This window comes from Phacochoerus africanus, chromosome 5 (assembly GCF_016906955.1).
Source record: "Phacochoerus africanus isolate WHEZ1 chromosome 5, ROS_Pafr_v1, whole genome shotgun sequence".
NCBI classification, from domain to species: domain Eukaryota; kingdom Metazoa; phylum Chordata; class Mammalia; order Artiodactyla; family Suidae; genus Phacochoerus; species Phacochoerus africanus.
In genome coordinates this window covers 9,781,115-9,800,853 of record NC_062548.1, presented here as the reverse complement: position 1 = coordinate 9,800,853, position 19,739 = coordinate 9,781,115, and the positions used below count along the sequence as shown (strand labels likewise).

General features: G+C 50.2%; 1 protein-coding gene, 1 long non-coding RNA gene and 1 other non-coding gene across 6 annotated transcripts; 1 reads left to right on the top strand and 2 right to left on the bottom strand.

The window, feature by feature from the left end:
- Positions 1-235: 235 nt before the first annotated feature.
- Positions 236-8,417, bottom strand: TRIM56 (tripartite motif containing 56). 2 transcript variants are annotated; one of them, XM_047779745.1, is made up of 3 exons: positions 8,263-8,417; positions 7,334-7,445; positions 236-7,222 (listed from the first exon to the last, which is right to left on the bottom strand). In XM_047779745.1, the coding sequence occupies exon 3, from the start codon at positions 7,219-7,221 to the stop codon at positions 4,954-4,956; it is 2,268 nt and encodes a 755-aa protein (XP_047635701.1). In that variant the 5' UTR covers position 7,222; positions 7,334-7,445; positions 8,263-8,417; the 3' UTR covers positions 236-4,953. The 2 variants fall into 2 exon arrangements, with proteins under 2 accessions (XP_047635701.1, XP_047635702.1); XM_047779746.1 differs by lacking the exon at positions 7,334-7,445 and having other exon boundaries at positions 8,263-8,409.
- Positions 8,346-13,481, top strand: LOC125127153 (uncharacterized). 3 transcript variants are annotated; one of them, XR_007134875.1, is made up of 5 exons: positions 8,346-8,554; positions 8,637-8,761; positions 9,486-9,620; positions 10,446-10,495; positions 13,451-13,481. It is a non-coding gene; the product is annotated as an uncharacterized LOC125127153 (long non-coding RNA). The 3 variants fall into 3 exon arrangements; XR_007134874.1 differs by lacking the exon at positions 13,451-13,481 and adding an exon at positions 10,719-11,380; XR_007134873.1 differs by lacking the exon at positions 13,451-13,481 and having other exon boundaries at positions 10,446-11,380.
- On the bottom strand, positions 12,723-12,824 carry LOC125128517 (U6 spliceosomal RNA). Its single transcript, XR_007135228.1, has one exon. It is a non-coding gene; the product is annotated as a U6 spliceosomal RNA (small nuclear RNA).
- Positions 13,482-19,739: the final 6,258 nt, after the last annotated feature.

The window sequence follows — 19,739 nt, the reverse complement described above, 5'->3', positions numbered from 1 at the left end:
GCCAAAATGCGCATCTCCGCCCAGAGGGGCCCCTCTGTCCTACAGGCAGGGGTGCCCAGGACAAGAACTGGGACCACAGATGCCTGTGCTGGTCACCCTGCCCCTGAAATGTCCCCCAAGGCTTTCCAAAGGCCTCTCTGGAGCTACAGCAGCAATGGCCCAGTACCTGATTCCTTTCACTACATGGGCCTGGGTGTTGAATGTTCTGCATAGTCATGAATCATCTCAGCAAAGCTTCAAATTTTGCAAAAGAATTTATTAAGAAACAGAAGAAAGATATAAAGTACACAAAGGAATGAAAGAGTTTACAACACATATTCCTGCCCTGGGGGCAACTAAGAAAAATTTGCTGACACCACAGGTACCAAGATCCTGATTCCGTTTTTCAACCCCATCTCTCTTGGCTCTTGATCCAACCAGTTCAAACCTCCTCCGAAGACAAGTCAGATTGCCTTTCCAAACCTCCTCAAACCTACTTCCTAAATGCCTCTTTACATACGGGCTCTTCTCTGCCTCATCCTGACGCCGCCTTATCGAGGCTTCAGGTGAGGTCAGCCTGACCCTGCGGCCCCTTCTCCAATCACTCTGTGCTCCCGTCCTGATCCATTTAATGATACAGCATTGATGAAGCAGTTGGGTAGGCAAGTTCTGCTACCTTGGGTCAAGTTACCTATTTTTCTAAGCCTGCATCTGAACTTGATCTTCCTCCCTCCGGGAATATTTTCTGGTACTCTCTGGGAGCTCCCTGCCCCAGCTAATCCAAGACGGCTTTCTCCCCCAAACAGAATTCTGCACCCCCATCCAATCTCCCACTTAACTTATGGTATACCTCTCCTTCTCAGCTGACCTGTGGTGAGATGGCCAAATACCTTGCTCATGACACTCACTTATTCAGTCCTGCCCAGCTCAGGTCACCAATGTCACCAACTTCCTCGGAAGGCTTCTGACTTCCCTCTTGGATGTCTGCCCTTTGGAATAAGATCTCTATAGATTCGTCATACGATAGGGCTTTGCAGATGCAGTAATAATAAGACTACAGTTGGAGTTATTTCCTCTCCAATTATATTTTCTCTGAATTACCAAAAGATGGGGCCACTCTTGTCATCTTGAACTCCTAAATGTCTACAGTTATCCAGCCTTCCTGAGCACAGCTTGATTCTCAGCTGGCTTTTAGGAGTTGCACTGAGTCTTAGCAAGTTGGTCATTGGTCCCTTCTGCTCCTACATGGTCCCTGCCGTGTCTTAGCAAATGGCTTCTCCAAATAACCTCTGGAAAGCAGAAGAGAACCGTCTCCTCCAAAGGAGAAGCAGGTAATGACCACCCAGAGGTTCTCGAAATTTCCCCTCCCAATACGTGCAGAGAACATCCCTGTTTAAGTTACCCTGATGGAAGAGTACGATGTTAGCATAAGTCGGTTAAACTTTTTTCCTAACCAAGACCTCAGATTTAAGCTTTAGGATGCACATAAAGAGAGCTTTATGCCTCTCACCCAGTCCTTACAACAACCCTGAGCTGGGCATGGTGGCTCTTATTATCCCTGTTTTACTGATGTAGTAACTGAGGCTCAGAGAGGTTAGGAAGCTGGACCCAGATCACACAGCTATTTAGTTGGAAGAGCCAACATGCAACCCAGGTCTCCGATGCTTCATTTACTTGCCTTTTTTAGGTACAAAGACTACGAACGAGGTGCTCTGCTCCCTTTCTCTCTATCCAAACAGTACTCTCCTTTCACATATAGACACACACCTTGGAAAGTCCTAAACAGGAAAAGGAATGATCAATCGAGTTAACTGTCATAGTCCAAAGTGGGATGGGGGGTAGAGGGGTGCTGTCTCTTTCACGATGTTTCTGATTTCTTAACATGTGTAATTGAACTAAGCACTCTTTCCCCCCATGCTGAGTGGTGCTCCCTGCGGGACTCATCAGGGGTCCCAAGTCACAGTTAAGGTGCTGGAGATTTTACCTCCAAGTTATGCTCAAGGCTACACGTCCCGTCCGGTTCACATTTTGCCAGTATTCTGTGCCTCCCCACCCTTACTCCTTCAAGAGGAAAATCCAGAATTTCCAATGCCCCACTTCCCAGAATTCTTAAGACACCCTGGAAAGCCCCATGCCTCCTTCATCTTGAGGGTATCTGTAGGGCCCTCTTCTTGCATGCAAGCGGATATTTCCCTTCCAAAGTTTTCTCTTCCTGCTCGGCTTCCAAGAAGAGCCACTTGGCTGGAGCCACTCCACCACCCAAGCCCTCGGCACATGGCTCCCGTGCAGCTCCACAAAACTGCTGTTCCAGCCCGAAGGTATTTATCCTGTAGAGGCCAGGACCCCCTCCACACACAAGAGCAGTTTCATCTCTTAGCGACTCGGAGCTGAGCCACCCTCCTGGAGGCTTACAGTAGGCTGTGTCCACAGTGCCCCCTACTGGAGATTTCCCACAAGCCAAGGTTTTGGACAACCTGGTTGGTCCCTTCTGTTTTCTAGCTATCATTTCATTCCACAGGCGTTTACTGAGCACCTACTGGGAGCTATCACTGTGTTGACCGGGCAGAGAGAACGACGAAGACGACAGACACAGCCCCCACTCATGCAACTCATACCAGCTGGTTCCGTAGACCTGCCGCTTGGTTTGCGCTTGGTCTGAATTTGCTGGTGAACTCAAGACCTTCCCCTCCCTCTGGACACAATGACCTGAGGGGATGCCTGACCTCTGTAAACCTTCCCAGGGCAGACAGGCCCTGCGATCAGTTGGGACTCTCCTCTTGAATCCTGCCCCCACCCCCGCCAGTACAGACTCATTGATTCTGACGCATTCATCTGCAAATTCAGTAGTTATTCTTGAGTATCAGTTATAGAGGTGTATTTTTCTGCAGTAAATATGCAAGCATATGTGTTATTTAATGGACAATGATAACTGAAGTAGAAATGTGAAAAACAGCATGAAATTAACGCAAAACACAACCCAATCTCCCCAACCCCTATTTACACATTTTGAACCTATTTCCACTCCGTCACTATTCAGACATATTTTTGCCTTGTTGTCATCACTATGTGATCATAATTCCAAATTCTCTCTCTTTTTGGGCTTATGATTGCATCGCTGTAACATCATAGTCTTCTAAAGCTCTCTCGTCGTTGTCATACACGAAGCCTCACAGTCCTGCTAGACCACAAGCTACTTGGCTTTCTCTCCCGCAGCTGAGTTGTTTCCTGTCAATGACTCTAACATATAGGCCGGCCACAAATACCTATGTGCAAATACTTTTTTTTCTTTTGTTTTCCCAGAATATATTCCCCAAAGGGAAATAACTGTCTTTTATAATCTTTTTCTTTTTTTTTTTGACTCTTGTCAAGTACTGCCAAACGGTTCTCCAGGAAGCACTGTTTTATGGTACCAAGACTCTCTTTCCCCACAACATCATCTTAAAAATGTAATTTTGACAAATGCAAGTGATTGATTTTATTTTTTCATTGTACGTGTCCTGGCCTGTGGGCATTCTGGATACACAACTTACTTGGCCCTTTAACCCAGCAGCATATACTGGAGACCCGGTCTCAGATCAATGCTACGAAGTTTCCTCACCTTATTGATTTTCCTTGATTCTTCCTTATTCTTTGCTGGGCATACATTTTCACATTTTTACAGAACTGATTTTGTCCCCTCAACACTGATGATTTTCCCTATCACTTCATTAAATAATCAATGATCTCCCCGGAAAAGAATATTCTTTTCCCTGCACCTAATACCCTACCCTTTCCATCTGGACTCGTCCTAAATCTCTCTGGTTCCCATGAACACTGACCATGATCCTTACGTTAAGATGCTCATTTGATCATCTCTCAACCACCCCTGGCTAACCATATTCCCCGCAGTTCCACCGCTGCCACGGCCCATGCAAAAGGCCAGTAGTCACGGCTCAGTTCTGTCTGGATCCCTGCCGGAAATTTTCACACCTCCGCCCATCCCGGCCCCACCAGCGACTTCTCAGGTCTTCCAACAGGTTTGGCCCTGGAGTCCCACACCTGGCCTCTAGGCTTAGGTATCTTCCCCACCCATAAAGGCAACACGAACAAATGCCTTCACCCCTTAGTTCAGCCACAGTTTCTCAAAGGGAATTGTGCCGGAAAACTAAGGGGGAACTACAAACAAACTCCAAGAGGTATAAAGACAGCAAAACAGAAGAGAGTTTGCATGCTACATAGGTCTGGCCTCAGGGTTGGCTTGGAAATGAGAGGTGGGGGAAGTCGGGGGATGGGTAAGACCCAGGGTCTCCCCTTCTCTCACACTCAGAATCCTGTGTTTCAGACTCCAGCCCTGCTGGGTTCCGTTTTCTAGTAGCTCATTCTCTTCATGGACTTTGAGGTAAACACCCCTTGGCCTCAGTGGTGTCTGAACTTGGTCCCCCAAGAAGTCCACCCTGTCCTGCCCCCGCCCAGGGCTGGTGGAAGACACCATTTATTGTTTCAAAATCCCAGGCCTCTTCAGACCACCCCGTTCCAGGCTGAGGGGAACAGGTTCTCAGCTCTCTTCCAGAAAGCACAGACCAGACATACCCTGAGCCCATTCTCGGCTCAAAGGCTGCTTCTACCCACCTCCCCAAGACTGTCCCTGGGCTACCCCGCCAGGAATGGTTTTGAAGAACACAAATCAGGACTAGCTTACACATCTTGGAGATCTAGACTCTACAGCAGCGGCAGTCAGCCCCCCAAAGCAAGGGGCATTAACGCCTGGCACCCCCCAACCCCTCCCCCCTCCTTAGGAGGGTTCTGTGGTCACGCCACCCCCCTGGGTCCCCATCCCTGCGCGCCCATACCCCAAGAGGGGTTTGGCACTTCATAGTGAAAAGTTGCCAGCGCTTGCCCTCTGGGAAAATGCCCTTGGCCCCCACACCCCAGAGGCAGCCCTGCCTCCCTCCTCCCACCCCTGTCCCGCCCCAGGCTGGCCCCAGTACCAGCCCTTTAACTGTCAGGAGGGCGGACCCGAAAGACATGGATGGTCCCATTGCTGAGAGACACAACCAGGTACCTGCCGTCCACCATGGTGGTCACCCGAGGCTTTTCCAGGCCGTGGTAGGCCGTCAGGAAGTCGCCGAGCAGTGACCCCTTGGGATCGAGGATCACGACCTTGTTGACCTCGCGAAGGGTGAGAAAGATGTAGCCCTTCTTATCCACAGACACGGAGCCCGGCTGGCAGCCGTGCAGCCCCGGCCCCCGGTACTCCCCAATCACCTGGCCCAGCCCGTCACAGACCACCAAGCTATTCTGCTGCCAATCTGACCCCACGAAATTGCCCTGGGGGCTGGTGCTCAGGAAGACCAGCGCCCGCAGGCCGCGGCTGGCCTTGCCCCCAGGGATGAAGCGGGTGGCCAGGCTGCCTTCCATGTTGTACACCTCCACGTGGCCTGACACGCTGACGGCCACCCGGTCCCCGCTTGGCATGGCCGCCACGGCATGGCTGGCCTGGGAGAGGCTCAGCGCCCGGCGCCACTGCACCTCCCCCTCGGGGCTGATGAGATAGAGCCGAGCGCCCGCGGAGAAGGCCACGGCGCCCTGCAGGGCGGCCACGCTGCACGGGGAACAGCCCTCGGGCACGGGCACCGAACCCTTGTAGTCGCCGTTAAGGGAGAAGCGCTTCAGGGCCCTGTTCTGCTCATCCGCCACCAGGATCTCCCGGGAGCCAAAGGGACAGAGCCCGGTGATCCGGGGAGACCGCTTGTCTCCCGGCATCCGCGTGGGGAAGCTGCTGAAAAAGATGGGCCTGGGGAGGAGGCCAGAGCCCTCCAGGTTTGGCCCTGGTGCTGGGCTGGGCTCCCGGGAAACTGACTTGAGCCCACCTTTGAATTTCCTCTTCTTGTTGGATCTGCCGCCCTTTGGGGTCTGAGCGCCTCTGTCTTCCTGGGGTGTCTGGGCTCTGCTCTCTTTCGGGGTCTGGGCCCCATCTTCTCGGGGAGTCTCGGTTCTCTCCACCTTTGGAGTCTGGAACCCATCTTCTTGGGGCGTCTGCGCTCTGTCCTGCTTTGGGGTCTCGGCTCCATCCCTGCCCTCAGGCTGGGTCTCATCACCTCCCTGGCTTCCGGCTCCCTCTTTCCCACTGTCCTTCTGGGGCTGCTGCTCCTCAAAGGAGAGCCTCAGCAGGTGGCAGTTCTTGTCCAGGAGCCCGGGATGGAGCTCCAGCTGGGGCAGCAGGCAGGGGGCTGGCCCAGGCGTCCAGGGACAATCCTGCAGCTGCCGGAGCCTCTGGGCAATTGCCCCCTCCAGCGAGAGTATCTCGGCCTCTCGACCTAGGCTGAGCACCCTACGGGCAAAGGCGACCGCCTCCCTGGCCACCTGCTCCCGGCCCTCCAGCTGCCCCAGCCTCTCCCGAGCAGCCTCCTCAGCAGCCTCCACGTGGCCCCGTAGCTGCCCCAGCACCTCCTGCTTCTGGGCCAGGAGGGCCCGGAGGACCCTCTCGGCCGCCTCCTCCACCTGCATCCCTACCCTGGTGGCCTGTTCCCGTAGCCGGGCCAAAGCTTCTTTTTCGGCCATCCGTGTGGCCTCCAGCTCAGCCAGGTTGTTGTCCACACCGGCCAGCAGCTCCTCGAGGCCTGGCTTCCGGGCACGTACTGCCTCGGCCAGGGGCAAGCAGGGGTGGTCCAGGTGGGGGTCCAGGCGGCACTCACGGCATAGCAGCTGGGAGCAGGGCTGGCACAGGAAGCGCAGGGCCTCCCCCGGGTGCTGGGGACACTGGGCCGCCTGGCGCTCCCGGGCCTCCTCGTCGTACCACCCTGCCCTGTAGCCCACCAGGTCCACCACTCGGTGGCTGTGGGTCTGCCGGGTGCAGCGGTGCCCGTCGGCACAGGCCTGGCACAAGTCGTCGGCGCAGTCCAGGCACCGGGCTGTGGCCGGTCCCCCAGTGCTGGCGCCTCCCATCAGGGGGCACAGTGCGCAGGCGGGCTTCCCTGCACGCAGGTCTCCACCAGCCCGGGCCTTCACCAAATCCAGGAGCCCGTTGACAAAGAAGTTGGTCTTGAAGGCAGCCACGCCCGCGGGAGGCACGGGTACGGACTCACGGCACTCGGGGCATCGGAGGTGGCCGCCCTCGGCCAGCTGGGCCAGGCAATCTTGGCAGTAGGTGTGCAGACAGGGCAACGTTTTGGGCACCCGTAGCTGCTCCAGGCAGATTTTACAGGCCAGGAAGTCGCTGCTCAGGGCCTCCAGCAGGGAGGGTGAGGAGCCCTGGGAAACCATCCTGTAAGCGAGGGGTCAGGTCAGAGGGTGGAGGTCGCCTCCACGGGGCCTCCCGCCTGCCGTCCCGCCTCTCCTCCATCCTCAAGCCCTGCCAGGTCTGGGGAGGCCTCACCTGAATGGCTGGGGATTTTCTTCTGGTCTCCTGAGCTAAAGAGACGCCTCCCTCCTTCCCGCAGACATTGAGCAAATGTGAAAAAGGAAAGGCCGCTGCGGTGTGTCAGGCCCTGCAAGATACAACAAGACCAAGAAGCAGGGACTTAGGGAGCTGATGGTGAAATGATCAGGGCCCCCATGGACAGGCTTTGTGGCATGTGGGGTGTGAGCCCCGGGTGAATAGTTCCTAGTGGTCCTGCAGGGGGTGGGACGCTGGGTGGGGCGGCGGGCAGAGAAGACACAGCCCGAGGGTCCAGGTGGGCAGGGTCACTTGACTCCTGGCAGATGGGGCACTCCAAAGGGCCCCAATGCCCACAACCCCATACACCTGCCTCCTGGAGTCTGGTAGCAGCATCGAGGGGAGTGGGGACCCCTCTTTCTGCCCTGACCATCCAGAAAAGGATTCTGGAGCAGGCAGAGCGACGCCTGAAGGGAAGGGGCATCCTTCCAGCTCCTCAAACTCTAGACGTCACCATAACCTCTGCCCCATCTCCTCGAGCCCATTTCTTTCAGCCTTTCCTGCTGCAAGAGGCCTCCTGCTTTCCTAGAAGCTTCTGGAGGGTCAGAGTCACCGAGTCACGTGAGGTTCGTCTGTGAAAGCCCCCAGCTCCACGCACAGTGGCTGTGAAATACTCGATAAGGACCCTTGGGAGATTCCCCCGAACTTCCAGAGAGCAAGGGCCGAGAGGAAGCTCAGAGAGTGGGAGGGCGCCGTCCCGGGGAGGCCCGGAGCGAGGGGAAGGCGGGGGTGCTCCAGCCCGCCTCTCCTCTCCTCCCGCCTTCTGGGTCCCTCTCCCGCCGCCCTTCCTCTCCCGCCCGCGCTCTCCCTTCCCCCCACTGCCTCCAGTACAGCGGACCCTTCAGCCGCCCCCCGAGCGCCCTCCTTACCCAGCCTGAGCTGACCCTGGGCTCCAGGACCCGGACTGGGGGTCCCGAGGTCCGACGCTGCGGTGGCTGGGCTCCTGCAAGAGAAACAAAACTGAAACTAATTGTACTTCTGCAACTTCCGTCCCAGGCCCGGGACACCGACCAGCAGCGCCGCAGGCCCCGCCTTCTTCCCTACCCCGGCCGGGACCTCTTCCTCGGGGCCTCCACCCCCGGCAGGGCACAGCCCCCGCCCGCCGGCGCCTCCGCCTAGCCTCCAGGTCCAGGTCCACTCTTTGCGGCTGGAGTTGCCGAGGTCGGCCTGTCAGTGGAGCCTCAGGATTTGCTCAGCCTGCAAAGTGTGTTTGTTGAAGTGTGTTTGTTTGTCGCCAATGCAGGGGAGTTGCCTGACGATGCGTCCTCTGAGGGAAGAAATTAGAGATCACGGGTGATTCAGAGACCGAGGGTAACCAGAGCCAGGCCAGGTTCCAGGGCGGCAGCATATCTGCACATCCAGTCCTGGGTGAGGCCCTTGATACCATAAATCTTTGCGGCGATAGGCAAGGGGCTGTGGGAACCAGATAAGGGGGCAGCAAAGGCTTCCTGGAGGGAGGGTGAGTCAGAAAAGTACAGACAGGTCAGGGATCCCTGGAGAAAAACGCAGGGAAGGGCATTCCAGGAATCGGGAACAGCCAGTGAGCTCAGAGGAATGAAATTCCCCGACTCTGCTGGGGGCTCCAAGTAATTCAGGATGGTTTGTGGCAAGGGGACATGTGAGTGGTAGCAGATGAGGTTACCGGGGAGGCAGCGGCCAGATCATAGAGAGGGCCTTTTTCTTTTTCTTTCTCCTTTCTTTTTAGAGCCACACCTACTTCATATGGAAATTTCTAGGCTAGGGGTCAAATAGGAGCTGCAGCTGCCGGCCACAGCCACAGCCACAGCAACTCAGGATCCAAGGCATGTCTGCACCCTACCCATAGCTCATGGCAACGATGGATACTTATCCCACTGATCGAGGCCAGGGATCGAACCCACATCCTCAAGGAGGCTAGTCAGGTTCGTTACCGCGGAGCCACAATGGAAACAGCAGGCCTTATGTTCTACATGAAGGAGTCTGAGTTTTATCCAAAAAGCCAAAAGAAACCACTGTAGGCTGTTTCCCTCAATATCTTATGAAAAACTTGAAACACAGAGAAGTTGAAAGAATTGCACTGAACAGTCCTATACCCACCCTTTCGATTCTACAGTTAACCTCTTACTTGATTCATCACCTGCCTACCTATGCATCCGTTTACCCAGTGAAGAGATGTCAGGAGGAAACAGAACCGGTGAGAACTTTGCAGCTGCCCTGAGCATAGAGGGGAGCCTGACTACAGGGCCAGGTGAGAAGCAGAGGGGTCTGAGCTGACACAGCAGCACTAGGAGCGGGGGGGATGGTGGCATGTGAGCGGTTGTTGGAGGCAAAAGAAGCTGTGGGTCTTGCGAGTGGCCCCGGGGGAGGGAGGTGCCTGAAGGAAGGTAGGATTGTCCTTCAGGTTTCACAGGTCTGGAAGTCAGGAGGAAGGACTCAGCTGGACTTTACCATACTTTGCCAATGTATCTGTGGGGTTTTTTGTTTGTTTGTTTTCTCCTTTTAGGGATGGAAGTTCCTGGGCTAAGGGTTCAATTGGAGCTGCAGCTGCCGGCCTACACCACAGCCACAGCAATGCCAGATCTGAGCCACATCTGTGACCTATGCCGCAACTTGTGGCAATGCCACTGGATCCTGAACCCACTGAGGGAAGCCAGGGGTTGAACCCGTATCCTCATGAATACTAGTCGTGTGCTTTACCTGCTGAGCCACAACAGGAACTCCCAATGTGTGTGTGGTTTTGATGAATTCACCCTACAGTGTCCAAAGTGAGAAGAGCCGTGGGGAACAATGACATTTAAGGGCAAGTGGGGGAGGGGCTGGGGCGTGAAGGAGGCTGAGAGGTACTTCCAGAGACAGAGGTGGAAATCCATGCGAGAGAAAGTCCCTGGAGCCACTGCTGGAGAATGCTGCATTTCCAGAAGGAGGAGGAGGTCATTGCGGTCAAATGCTACAGACTGGACGGTCAGCCAAGATGAGCATAGAAAAAAACGTATTGGCACGTGTGTGTCCGTAAGTGTGTGCACACACCTGCCCACGTGTACGGCCTCCACATTGCTTGTCTGTGCCTTTTCAGGACGATTTGCTGGACGCCTCCTGTGCTGTGCAGTGCACAAAGATCAAAAGGTATGTCTCCACCCACAGGCAGTTTATAACCAAGGACGGAAGGTGACATCTGTACATGTTGCCATATGAGACAAATGTCATATTAAGGTGTCAAAATAATCATCGCAACGGCTCTCTTTCACTGGACATTGACAGTGAGCTTGGCATGGGCTGTTGTAAACATAACATTTAATCCTTACAGGAACCTAGTAAGGTAGGTACCACTCTTGCCTCCGCTTTACAGATGAAGAAACTGAATTACAAGGAGAACGAATCAGTGACCCAGGGTCGCATAAAGCGCTGCAACAACACAGAGGGAAAGTTTGGTTTCTCCTGGAAGAGTGGTGGTGGTGTGAGAATCAGGAAGGCTTCATGAAAGAGGCAGCATCTCAGTGGCTCTCCTTCCCCGCCTACCCGAATGTTGAAGGATTGTTTACTGCCTACAGTGTGCGGCAATCCCCAGGAAGGCAGGTTCCTCTCCCTGAGAACAGGCTTCCAAGGCAGGCGATACTTAGCTACCACCAAGTGCTAGGCGTTACTATGGAGACACAGGGAGGGGGAGAAGGAGTTCTTGCCAGATGCTGGGGGTTCCTCAAGATGATGCTGGGGAAGGCCTCTGGTGCTGGATGGTCTGATAGGACTGAAGTGCAGATGGGGTAGGTGGAGGGAAGTGGCAGGAGATGGGAGCAGGCAGGGAGAACAAACTTAAAAATTTCCTGTTGAGAATCCTGTAAGACCTTAAGGTAATGGGGAGCCATTATAGGATTTTTACTGAGCAAGTCTGGGCTTTTTTTCTGTGGGTATTTAGGGGTGGGGGAAAGTGAAGGTTTTTAATCAATTCATACAAATAATAAGCATAATTTGAAATAAAATTTAAGGAGTTCCCGCTGTGGCACAATAGGATGGGCGGGGGTCTCCGGAGCTCTGGGATGCAGGTTCAGTCCCTGGCCCGGCACAGGTGGGTTAAGGATCTGGCATTGCTGCAGCTTCGGCTTAGGTCGAGACTGTGGCTCAGATCTAACCCCTGGCCTGGGAATGCCATAAGAAAAAAATTCATTAATTAAAATAAAATTTAAAACACTCATATCATCATTGTAATAAAATAACTGTTTTCACTTATGTGTGTTTCCTTTGGTCTCTGTCCACGTGAATATGTTTTACACAACTGTGTATCTATATCTATCTGGCATAACTATATTGAGTATACATATACCTTGTTGTCTTCCTGTCAATTGCAACGCAATTGCCCTTTAGCACTGGGAAATTCTCCTTAGGTATTTTATTCTCTCCCCTTCATTTTCTCTGTTTCTGCGTCTAGAACGTCCATTATCAGATGTTGCATCTCCTGGATGGGTCCTCTAATTTTTTTCTTTTTTTTTTAAATGGTTTTTATTTTTTCCATTATGGCTGTTTTTCAGCATTTCATCAATTTTCTACTGTACAAGGGGACCCAGTCACACATATATATACATACATCCTTTTTCTCACATTATCCTCCATCACGCTCCATCGCAAGTGACTAGATAGAGCTTCCAGTGCTGTACAGCAGGATCTCATTGCTTATCCACTCCAGATGCAATAGTTTGCATCTATGAACCCCAGACTCTCAGTCCATCCCACTCCCTCCCCCTCCCCCTTGTCAACCACAAGTCTGTTCTCCAAGTCCATGAGGTTCTTTTCTGTGGGAAGTTTTATTTGTGCTGTATATTAGGTTCCAGATATAAGTGATATCATATGGTATTTGTCTTTCTTGTTCTGACTTACTTCACTTAGTATGAGAGTCTCTAGTTCCATCCATGTTGCTGCAAATGGCATTCTTTCTTTTTTTTTTTTTTATGGCTGAGTAGTATCCCATTGTGTATATATGTACCACATCTTCTTCTTCTTTTTTTTGTCTTTTTTTTTTTTTTTTTTTTTTTTTGCTATTTCTTTGGGCCGCTCCCACGGCATATGGAGTTTCCCAGGCTAGGGGTTGAATCGGAGCTGTAGCCGCCAGCCTACACCAGAGCCACAGCAACTAGGGATCCGAGCCGTGTCTGCAAACTACACCACAGCTCACGGCAACGCCGGATCGTCAACCCACTGAGCAAGGGCAGGGACTGAACCCGCAACCTCATGGTTCCTAGTCGGATTCGCTAACCACTGCGCCACAACGGGAACTCCCATATCTTCTTAATCCATTCATCTGTTGATGGACTTTTAGTTGTTTCCATGTCTTGGCTATTGTGAATAACGCTGCAGTGAATATAAAAAAATGGAAAACTTCACAAATTTGCTTGTCATCCTTGCACAGGGGTTAATCTTCTATTTATTGTTCCAATTTTAGTATGTGTACTACTGAGGCAAGCACGGGTCCTCTAATTCTATCTTTTCTCTTACTTTCCATTTCTTTCTCATTTTGTATCACTTTCTGAGAGATTTCTTCAACTTGAAGCTTGTGTTTTTTCGGCTGTCACAGTTTTAATTCATGAGTTCCTTTTTTTGCACCCTATTTTTAGTCCATGGAACCAATATCTTCTTACCTCTCTGAGGATATAAACCAATAGTATGGTTGTTTTGTTGTTGTTGTTGTTGTTGTTGTTGTTGGTGGTGGTGGTGGTGGTGTGTGTGTGTGTGTGTGTGTGTGTGTGTGTGTGTTGTGTATAGTTCCATGGAATTTTTTTTAAGGCCGCACTCCTGGCATATGGAAGTTCTCAGGCTAGGGGTTGAATCAGAGCTATAGCCACTGGCCTACACCACAGCCACAACAATGCCAGATTCTTAACCCACTGAGCAAGGCCAGGGATCGAACCTGCGTCCTCATGGGATCGCTGAGCCACACACAATAGGAACTCCAGTTCCATGGAATTTTATTACAGGTATGACCACAATATGATCACCACCAGAATCAAGGTACAGAACTGTCCCATTAACACAAAAGAAACTCTGTTCCTTTTTCGCTGCCTTATCTTGTTGTTGTTGTTGTTTGCTTTTTAGGGCTGCATCTTCAATGTATGGAGGTTCCCAGGCTGCACGTTGAATTGGAGCCCACCTACACCACAGCCACAACAATGTGGGATCTGAGCCGTGTCTGCGACCTACACCACAGCTCACAGCAATGCTGGATCCTTAACCCACTGAGCAAGGCAAGGGATCAAACCCAAAACCTCATGGTTACTGGTTGAATTCATTTCCGCTGTGCCACAACGGGAACTCCTTCACTGACTTATCTTGTGTTTAAAGTACTTTTATTGTATCGTTTTAATTCCACTCTTTCTATGTGTTTCAATCTATTTTTCAGTGATTGCGCCAGGCACTGTACTAGGCATCTTTTTAGTTTTTCTTTTTTCTTTTTGTACTAGGCATCTTATAAGAAACGATTTCAGGTTAATATTGACTTAAATCAAATAAAATATAGCAATGGCACTCTATTTCCTCCCCTTTGATATTCTATTTTTGTCAAATCTATTACTTCTAGTATGCTAAAACCCCAACAATACAGCCTTATAATAATTAAACAATGTCATTTTTGAAAGACATCAAGGGAAGGAAAAATACAGATCCATGTTTTGTATTTACCCACATGTTTATCATTTCCCATGGTCATTCTTCCTGCAGCTTAAACCTTCCATGTGAGGTCCTTCCTTTTCAATCTCAGGGACTTCCTTCTGCAACATAGTTTGGCTAGCAGTGCTCTCTCTGTATTTATCTGGGACTGTCTTTATTTTGGCTTTAATTTTTTAAAATTTAAATAAGAAATTTATTTAAACAACAATATGTTTGACTCAAAGAGAAAACTACCTTTCTTTAAAAGTAATTTATCATTACTTAAAAGCATATGGCCATACATGTAACAGCTACATACTAAAAAAAAGTTACAAAACTGTCCTTGATTTTACAAAGGTAAGTGAAAAATATTGAAATTCTCTAAACAATATATGCAGGATATTTTTGTTATTGTTTTTCATTAAATAGTAAGAGCTAATCAGTTTACAGAATATGAAGATGGGAGTTGAGTGAGTATATTCCTGATGGAAAAAGGAACACGTTCATATGTTTCACATATTCATATATATGAATATATTCTGTGAAAATACCTTTCACAGAAACAATATTTTCCCCTACCTCATCTTCATTTGAGGTCGATGAAAATCCATCATTGGTCATTTAATCTTTTTTAAGTGAGAAGCTTGTGCACACGTCCCAGTCGCTTCATGTACAATGAAGGAATGGGGAGGAGAGAACGAAAGAATAGAAAAAATTATTCAGGATTTCATGGAACGAAATGGCAGTTGTCTAACTGAGAAAGTGTTGTTGGTTTTCAAATACAGGCAGGTCCTCTTTCTAGTAGGTACTGTCTGCTCTAGGAATATTTTCACTTGTATCTGTGCCCTCCAATTTCAACTATGCAAATGTGTCTATTTCACTGGTCACCTGCCCATCAGATCAGAACCTTATCTGCCTCACCCATAAATTTGAATTGTCATTCAAAACAGGCTTTCTTTAGTTTACTAGGTGGTATATGCCTCTTTTTTTCTTTTTTCTTTTCATTTCTTCTTCTCTTTTTTTTTTCTTTTTAGGGTCACTCCTGGGACATACGGAGGTCCCCAGGCTAGAGGTTGAGTTGGAACCGCAGCCCCCAGCCTACGCCGCAGTGACAGCAATGCGAGATCTGAGCCGCCTCTGCGACCTACACCACAGCTCATGGCAACGCCAGATCCTTAACGCACTGAGTGAGGGCAGGGATCAAACCTGCATCCTCACGGTCACTAGGTCGGGTTCTTAACCTGCTGAGCCACGGCAGGAAATCCAGTACATGCTTCTGAATCTTCAGTTGCACCATGGAACCCTCCTGCCCTCCAGCTGCGCATCAGCATCTCCTTGGTTCTTAATCTGGACCAAGGTTTCCATCCCTGCAAGCGATACTGGAGTCTCCTAAGCTGCTGCTTTCACAAAAGAGATACCAGACCCCACCAAATGAGCCCACAAACAGTGCCGGGAATGACAGAAGAAGTGTTCATTCCTTTTTTTTTTTTTTTAGATTTGATTTGCTAATATTTTACTGAGGTTTTTTTTGCATCTAGTCTTGAGATCTTTCTTCTTTTCTTGGTATATAATGATTTTTACTTTTTTCCATTATAGCTGGTTTACATGTGTTCATTCTTTTTTTTTTGTCTTTTTTTTTTTTTTGTTGTTGTTGCTATTTCTTGGGCCGCTCCCGCGGCATATGGAGGTTCCCAGGCTAGGGGTTGAATCGGAGCTGTAGCCACCGGCCTACGCCAGAGCCACAGCAACGCGGGATCCGAGCCTCGTCTGCAACCTACACCACAGCTCACGGCAACGCCAGATCCTTAACCCACTGAGCAAGCGCAGGGACTGAACCCGAAACCTCATGGTTCCTAGTCGGATTTGTTAACCACTGTGCCACGACGGGAACTCCAACATGTGTTCATTCTTGAAGGATAATCTTTTCTGCCTTGTTCTCTCTCCTCCTTCTGGGTCCCACATTATACTTGCATCATAGTGCTTGACATGGTCCCACAGTCTCTGAGGCTCTGCTCATTCTTCTGTTCTTTGGCTTGGATTTTTATTCGTCAATTTTTTGAGTTTCCTGATTCTTTTGACAACTCCAATTTGTGGTTGAGCGCTGCTAATCAAGTTTTCATTCCAGTGATTTTACTTTTCAACCACGGATTTCCATTTGGTTCTCTCTCTCTCTTTTTTTTTTTTTTGGTCTTTTTGCCTTTTCTAGGGCCGCCCCCGCAGCATATGGAGATTCCCAGGCCAGGGGTTGAATCGGAGCTGTAGCCACTGGCCTACGCCAGAGCCGCAGCAACGCGGGATCCGAGCCGCGTCTGTGACCTACACCACAGCTCATGGCAATGCCGGATCCTTAACCCACTGAGCAAGGCCAGGGATCAAACCTGCAAACTCATAGTTCCTAGTCAGATACGTTAACCACTGCACCACGATGGGAACTCCTCCATTTGGTTCTCTTTTCTTTAATTGTTTCTCTACTGAGATTTGGGGGAATCATGGTCGTCTATTTCCCCTTGATTCTTCACAGATATTCGTAATACCAGCATCTGCTACATGCAACCTCTGGGCCACTCAGAACCGGTTTCTGTTAATTATTCTTATCCCCTGACTATGGCTCACACTTTTCTGCTTCTTGGTGAATCTTGGAGTATTTGGTGCTGAGGGTTGTTGCTGATGCTGCTGTTGCTTAGCAACTAGACTAGCCTTAAACTGTGGCTTTTGTTTCTCTAAGGTGTGAGGTCACTGATATCTCTACTTGATTTTTCTGTTCTTATGTATTAGCCTGATGTTGGGATCTCCCAGTGTCTGCTTAGCTTAGTTGTCTGTCAATCAATGATTTGGGCAGAAGTTGTGCTCAAATACCTGGAGCCCTGAAGGCTCCTGTTCTCTGCCAAGTGACCTGGTGTGGGCAGGGGGACATATTTATGGTTCAGCTATACTCGCATCTCCAGCTTTTATTTTCTGCTGGGCCCCTCAGTTTCCTGGAGGAAATGGACATGCTAGTCTCGAAGGAAACCTAGTGATATTTACATAGTTACCTTTAAAACAAGTTACCTTTAAAAACCATTATGTTCTGGAAGTAGCTATGCTGCAAAGTAGTTGAAAATGAAATTACTCCATAATATTCTCTTAAAAGTAAAATTAGAAGTTCCCATTGTGGCTCAGTGGTAACAAACCGGACTAGTATCCATGAGGATTCAGGTCCAATCCCTGGCCTTGCTCAGTGGGTTTAAGGATCTGGCCTTGCCCTGAGTTGTGGTGTAGGTTGCAGACATAGCTTGGGTCTGGCATTGCTATGGCTGTGGCATAGGCCAACAGCTGCAGCTCTGATTCGACCCCTAGCCTGGAAAAATCCATGTGCCACAGGTGCAACACTGAAAAGAAAAAAATAAAAAAAGACAAGAGTAAAAATATAGAGCGAGACCTAGCCCGTGTCCCTGGCATTGGTGTTCCGGCTGTCCAGCAGAGCTGACCATGTGGCTTGGATGTCAGCTTTCAGTCTGTGCATATGCTAAACCCATCAGCCAGGAGCTGTCCCCTTTCACTGAGAAGCAGGGCTGATGCCTGGAGCCCTGGGTGTGCAGACAAGTCTGGCTGCGTCTCCAAATTCCTGCTCACAGGCTGTATGCTAAAACTGCCAAATCAGTCCTGATTTTCTCAGTGGCGTGGGTCTCGGATTCAGTCAGTCTTACAGCAAAATCAGAGTTGTTCTGAGTCACTCAAAATCCACCTTGTCACTGGCCAACTAACCCTCTTAGCCCAGCACCAAAGGCCTCAGGATCCAACACCCACGAACAGCAAAATCTGCCTTGTATTCTGGGTTCCTTCTACCTTTTACGCTCCTCAACTTCGCTTTTTAAATTTGTTTTTTTAATGTCCCAGCCTCACAAGGGTGAGGAAGATCACCCCTTGAGAGTCAGAACCTTCTAAAATGTTGGGAATATCTCTGAGATGAGAATTCACTTCCACGACAGGTCCTGCAGGTGACATTTGTGAACAGACTGTCTTGGCTTTGGTCCTAGATCCAGGAGAGAAGAGTAAATACAGAGACTTTTAAAGGTCCAAGCCAAGATTCCTTTAGAAAATTTCCACATAAAAGTTAAGTTTCTTGGAGTTCTCCTTGCAGCTCAGTGGGTTAAGAATCAGACTAGTATCCAATAGGAGGCGGGTTAGATCCCTGGCCTCACTTAGTGGGTGGGTTAAGGATCCCAGGTTGCAGAGGCAGCTTGGATCAGGCCTTCCTGTGGCTGTGGCTCTGATTCCACCCCTAGCCTGGGAATGTCCATATGCGCGGGTGCGGCCCTAAAAAGACACACACAAAAACCGGTCAGTTTCACATCTTTGTGAAATACAGCCCCCTGGAAGAGGTTGACATGCATAAATGCACAGCATTTGCAGCATCCACATAAACAGGCCGAAATTAGAGCGGGCCTCTCTGACGTTTGAAACTGTCCATCACTCCTTTTTGAAAACTCGCTCCTCTCTTGAACGCCCCTCCTCCCCCTGCTTCTGAGACCACTCCCCTCGGCTCGGGGGCGGGGCGGGGGGGCTTCCTCTGCAGCCTGTCTCTGGGCGATCAAACACGCCCCAGACTCCCGGCTCCTTCCCTTCTGAGTTGTCTTTCCCACCTATGCCCACCAGAGGGAGCTCTGTCCCTGCAGAGGCTGACTTTACTCTGTGACATGGTCCATCGCTGAACGGCTGGTACCTCTCCTGGCTTCTGGGCTTTGGGGTTGCCTTTCAGCCTGCAGGCTGCCTTTGTCAATCATCAGAGGCCTCGTGCGCTCTTATTCTCATACACCCCCTGCCTTCAACCTCCTTCTTGCACTAGGATATCTCCCTCAAAGATTCCCCTCCACAGGGCCTCCTATGCAAAACCTAAAAGAACACCCAGAATATCATTAACCAACATAACTATTTTAGGGCAATCGTTTAAAAATTATAACTAATGCAAAAAATCCATAAGGAACAAAATATTCACATTTTAAGTCAAGACAAAAATCGGTATTACTGAGCTTCTCCTTTGGCCTCAGGCTTCAGCCCTGTGCAGCCCAGCCCTGCTGGGTTTCACCCCCTACCTCTTAGTCAAGGATGTCACTTCTGTATTTCTCTCTCTCCGACATCACCTTTCTTCTTGCCCCTGGATGCTTCTTCGGCATATTTCCTGTCTTAAAAGCAAAAGAAAACCAGTCCCCTGCCTGACCTCACACGCCCTTTCATTCCCGTCTTTTTCCCCCCGTCTTGTTTTTCTTTCTCTTGCACTGACTACAATTGGGCTTTTGTTCTCGACACTTCCCAGGAAGCAGCTCTGGTCAAGGTCACCAACGACCTTCACCTCATCTGTGCTCCTCTTATTTGGCGTCTGGCAGAGATCAACCCTCCTCAGAACTCCTGGCATCTCGGTCCCCCAGCTCTTCTGGTTCTCTCCCCAGCTCCCAGCCCACCCCTTCTCTAGGTTCTCCTATCTTACCGACCCTCAACATCAGAGGCACTTACTCAGAACTCCTAGCCTCACACTGCTCACAAAGAGGGAGAAGAGAAAGGGTCGTAAACCCCAGTGTTTAAAGCCTTTTGATGGTTAGCGCAATCATTTGAGAGATTCTGACAAATAGGATTTCCCATTATGGCGCAGCGGAAACGAATCTGACTAGGAACCATGAGGTTGCAGTTCCATCCCTGGCCTCGCTCAGTTATCTAGTGTTGCCACGAGCTTGGTGTAGCTCGCAGACATGGCTCAGATTCTGTG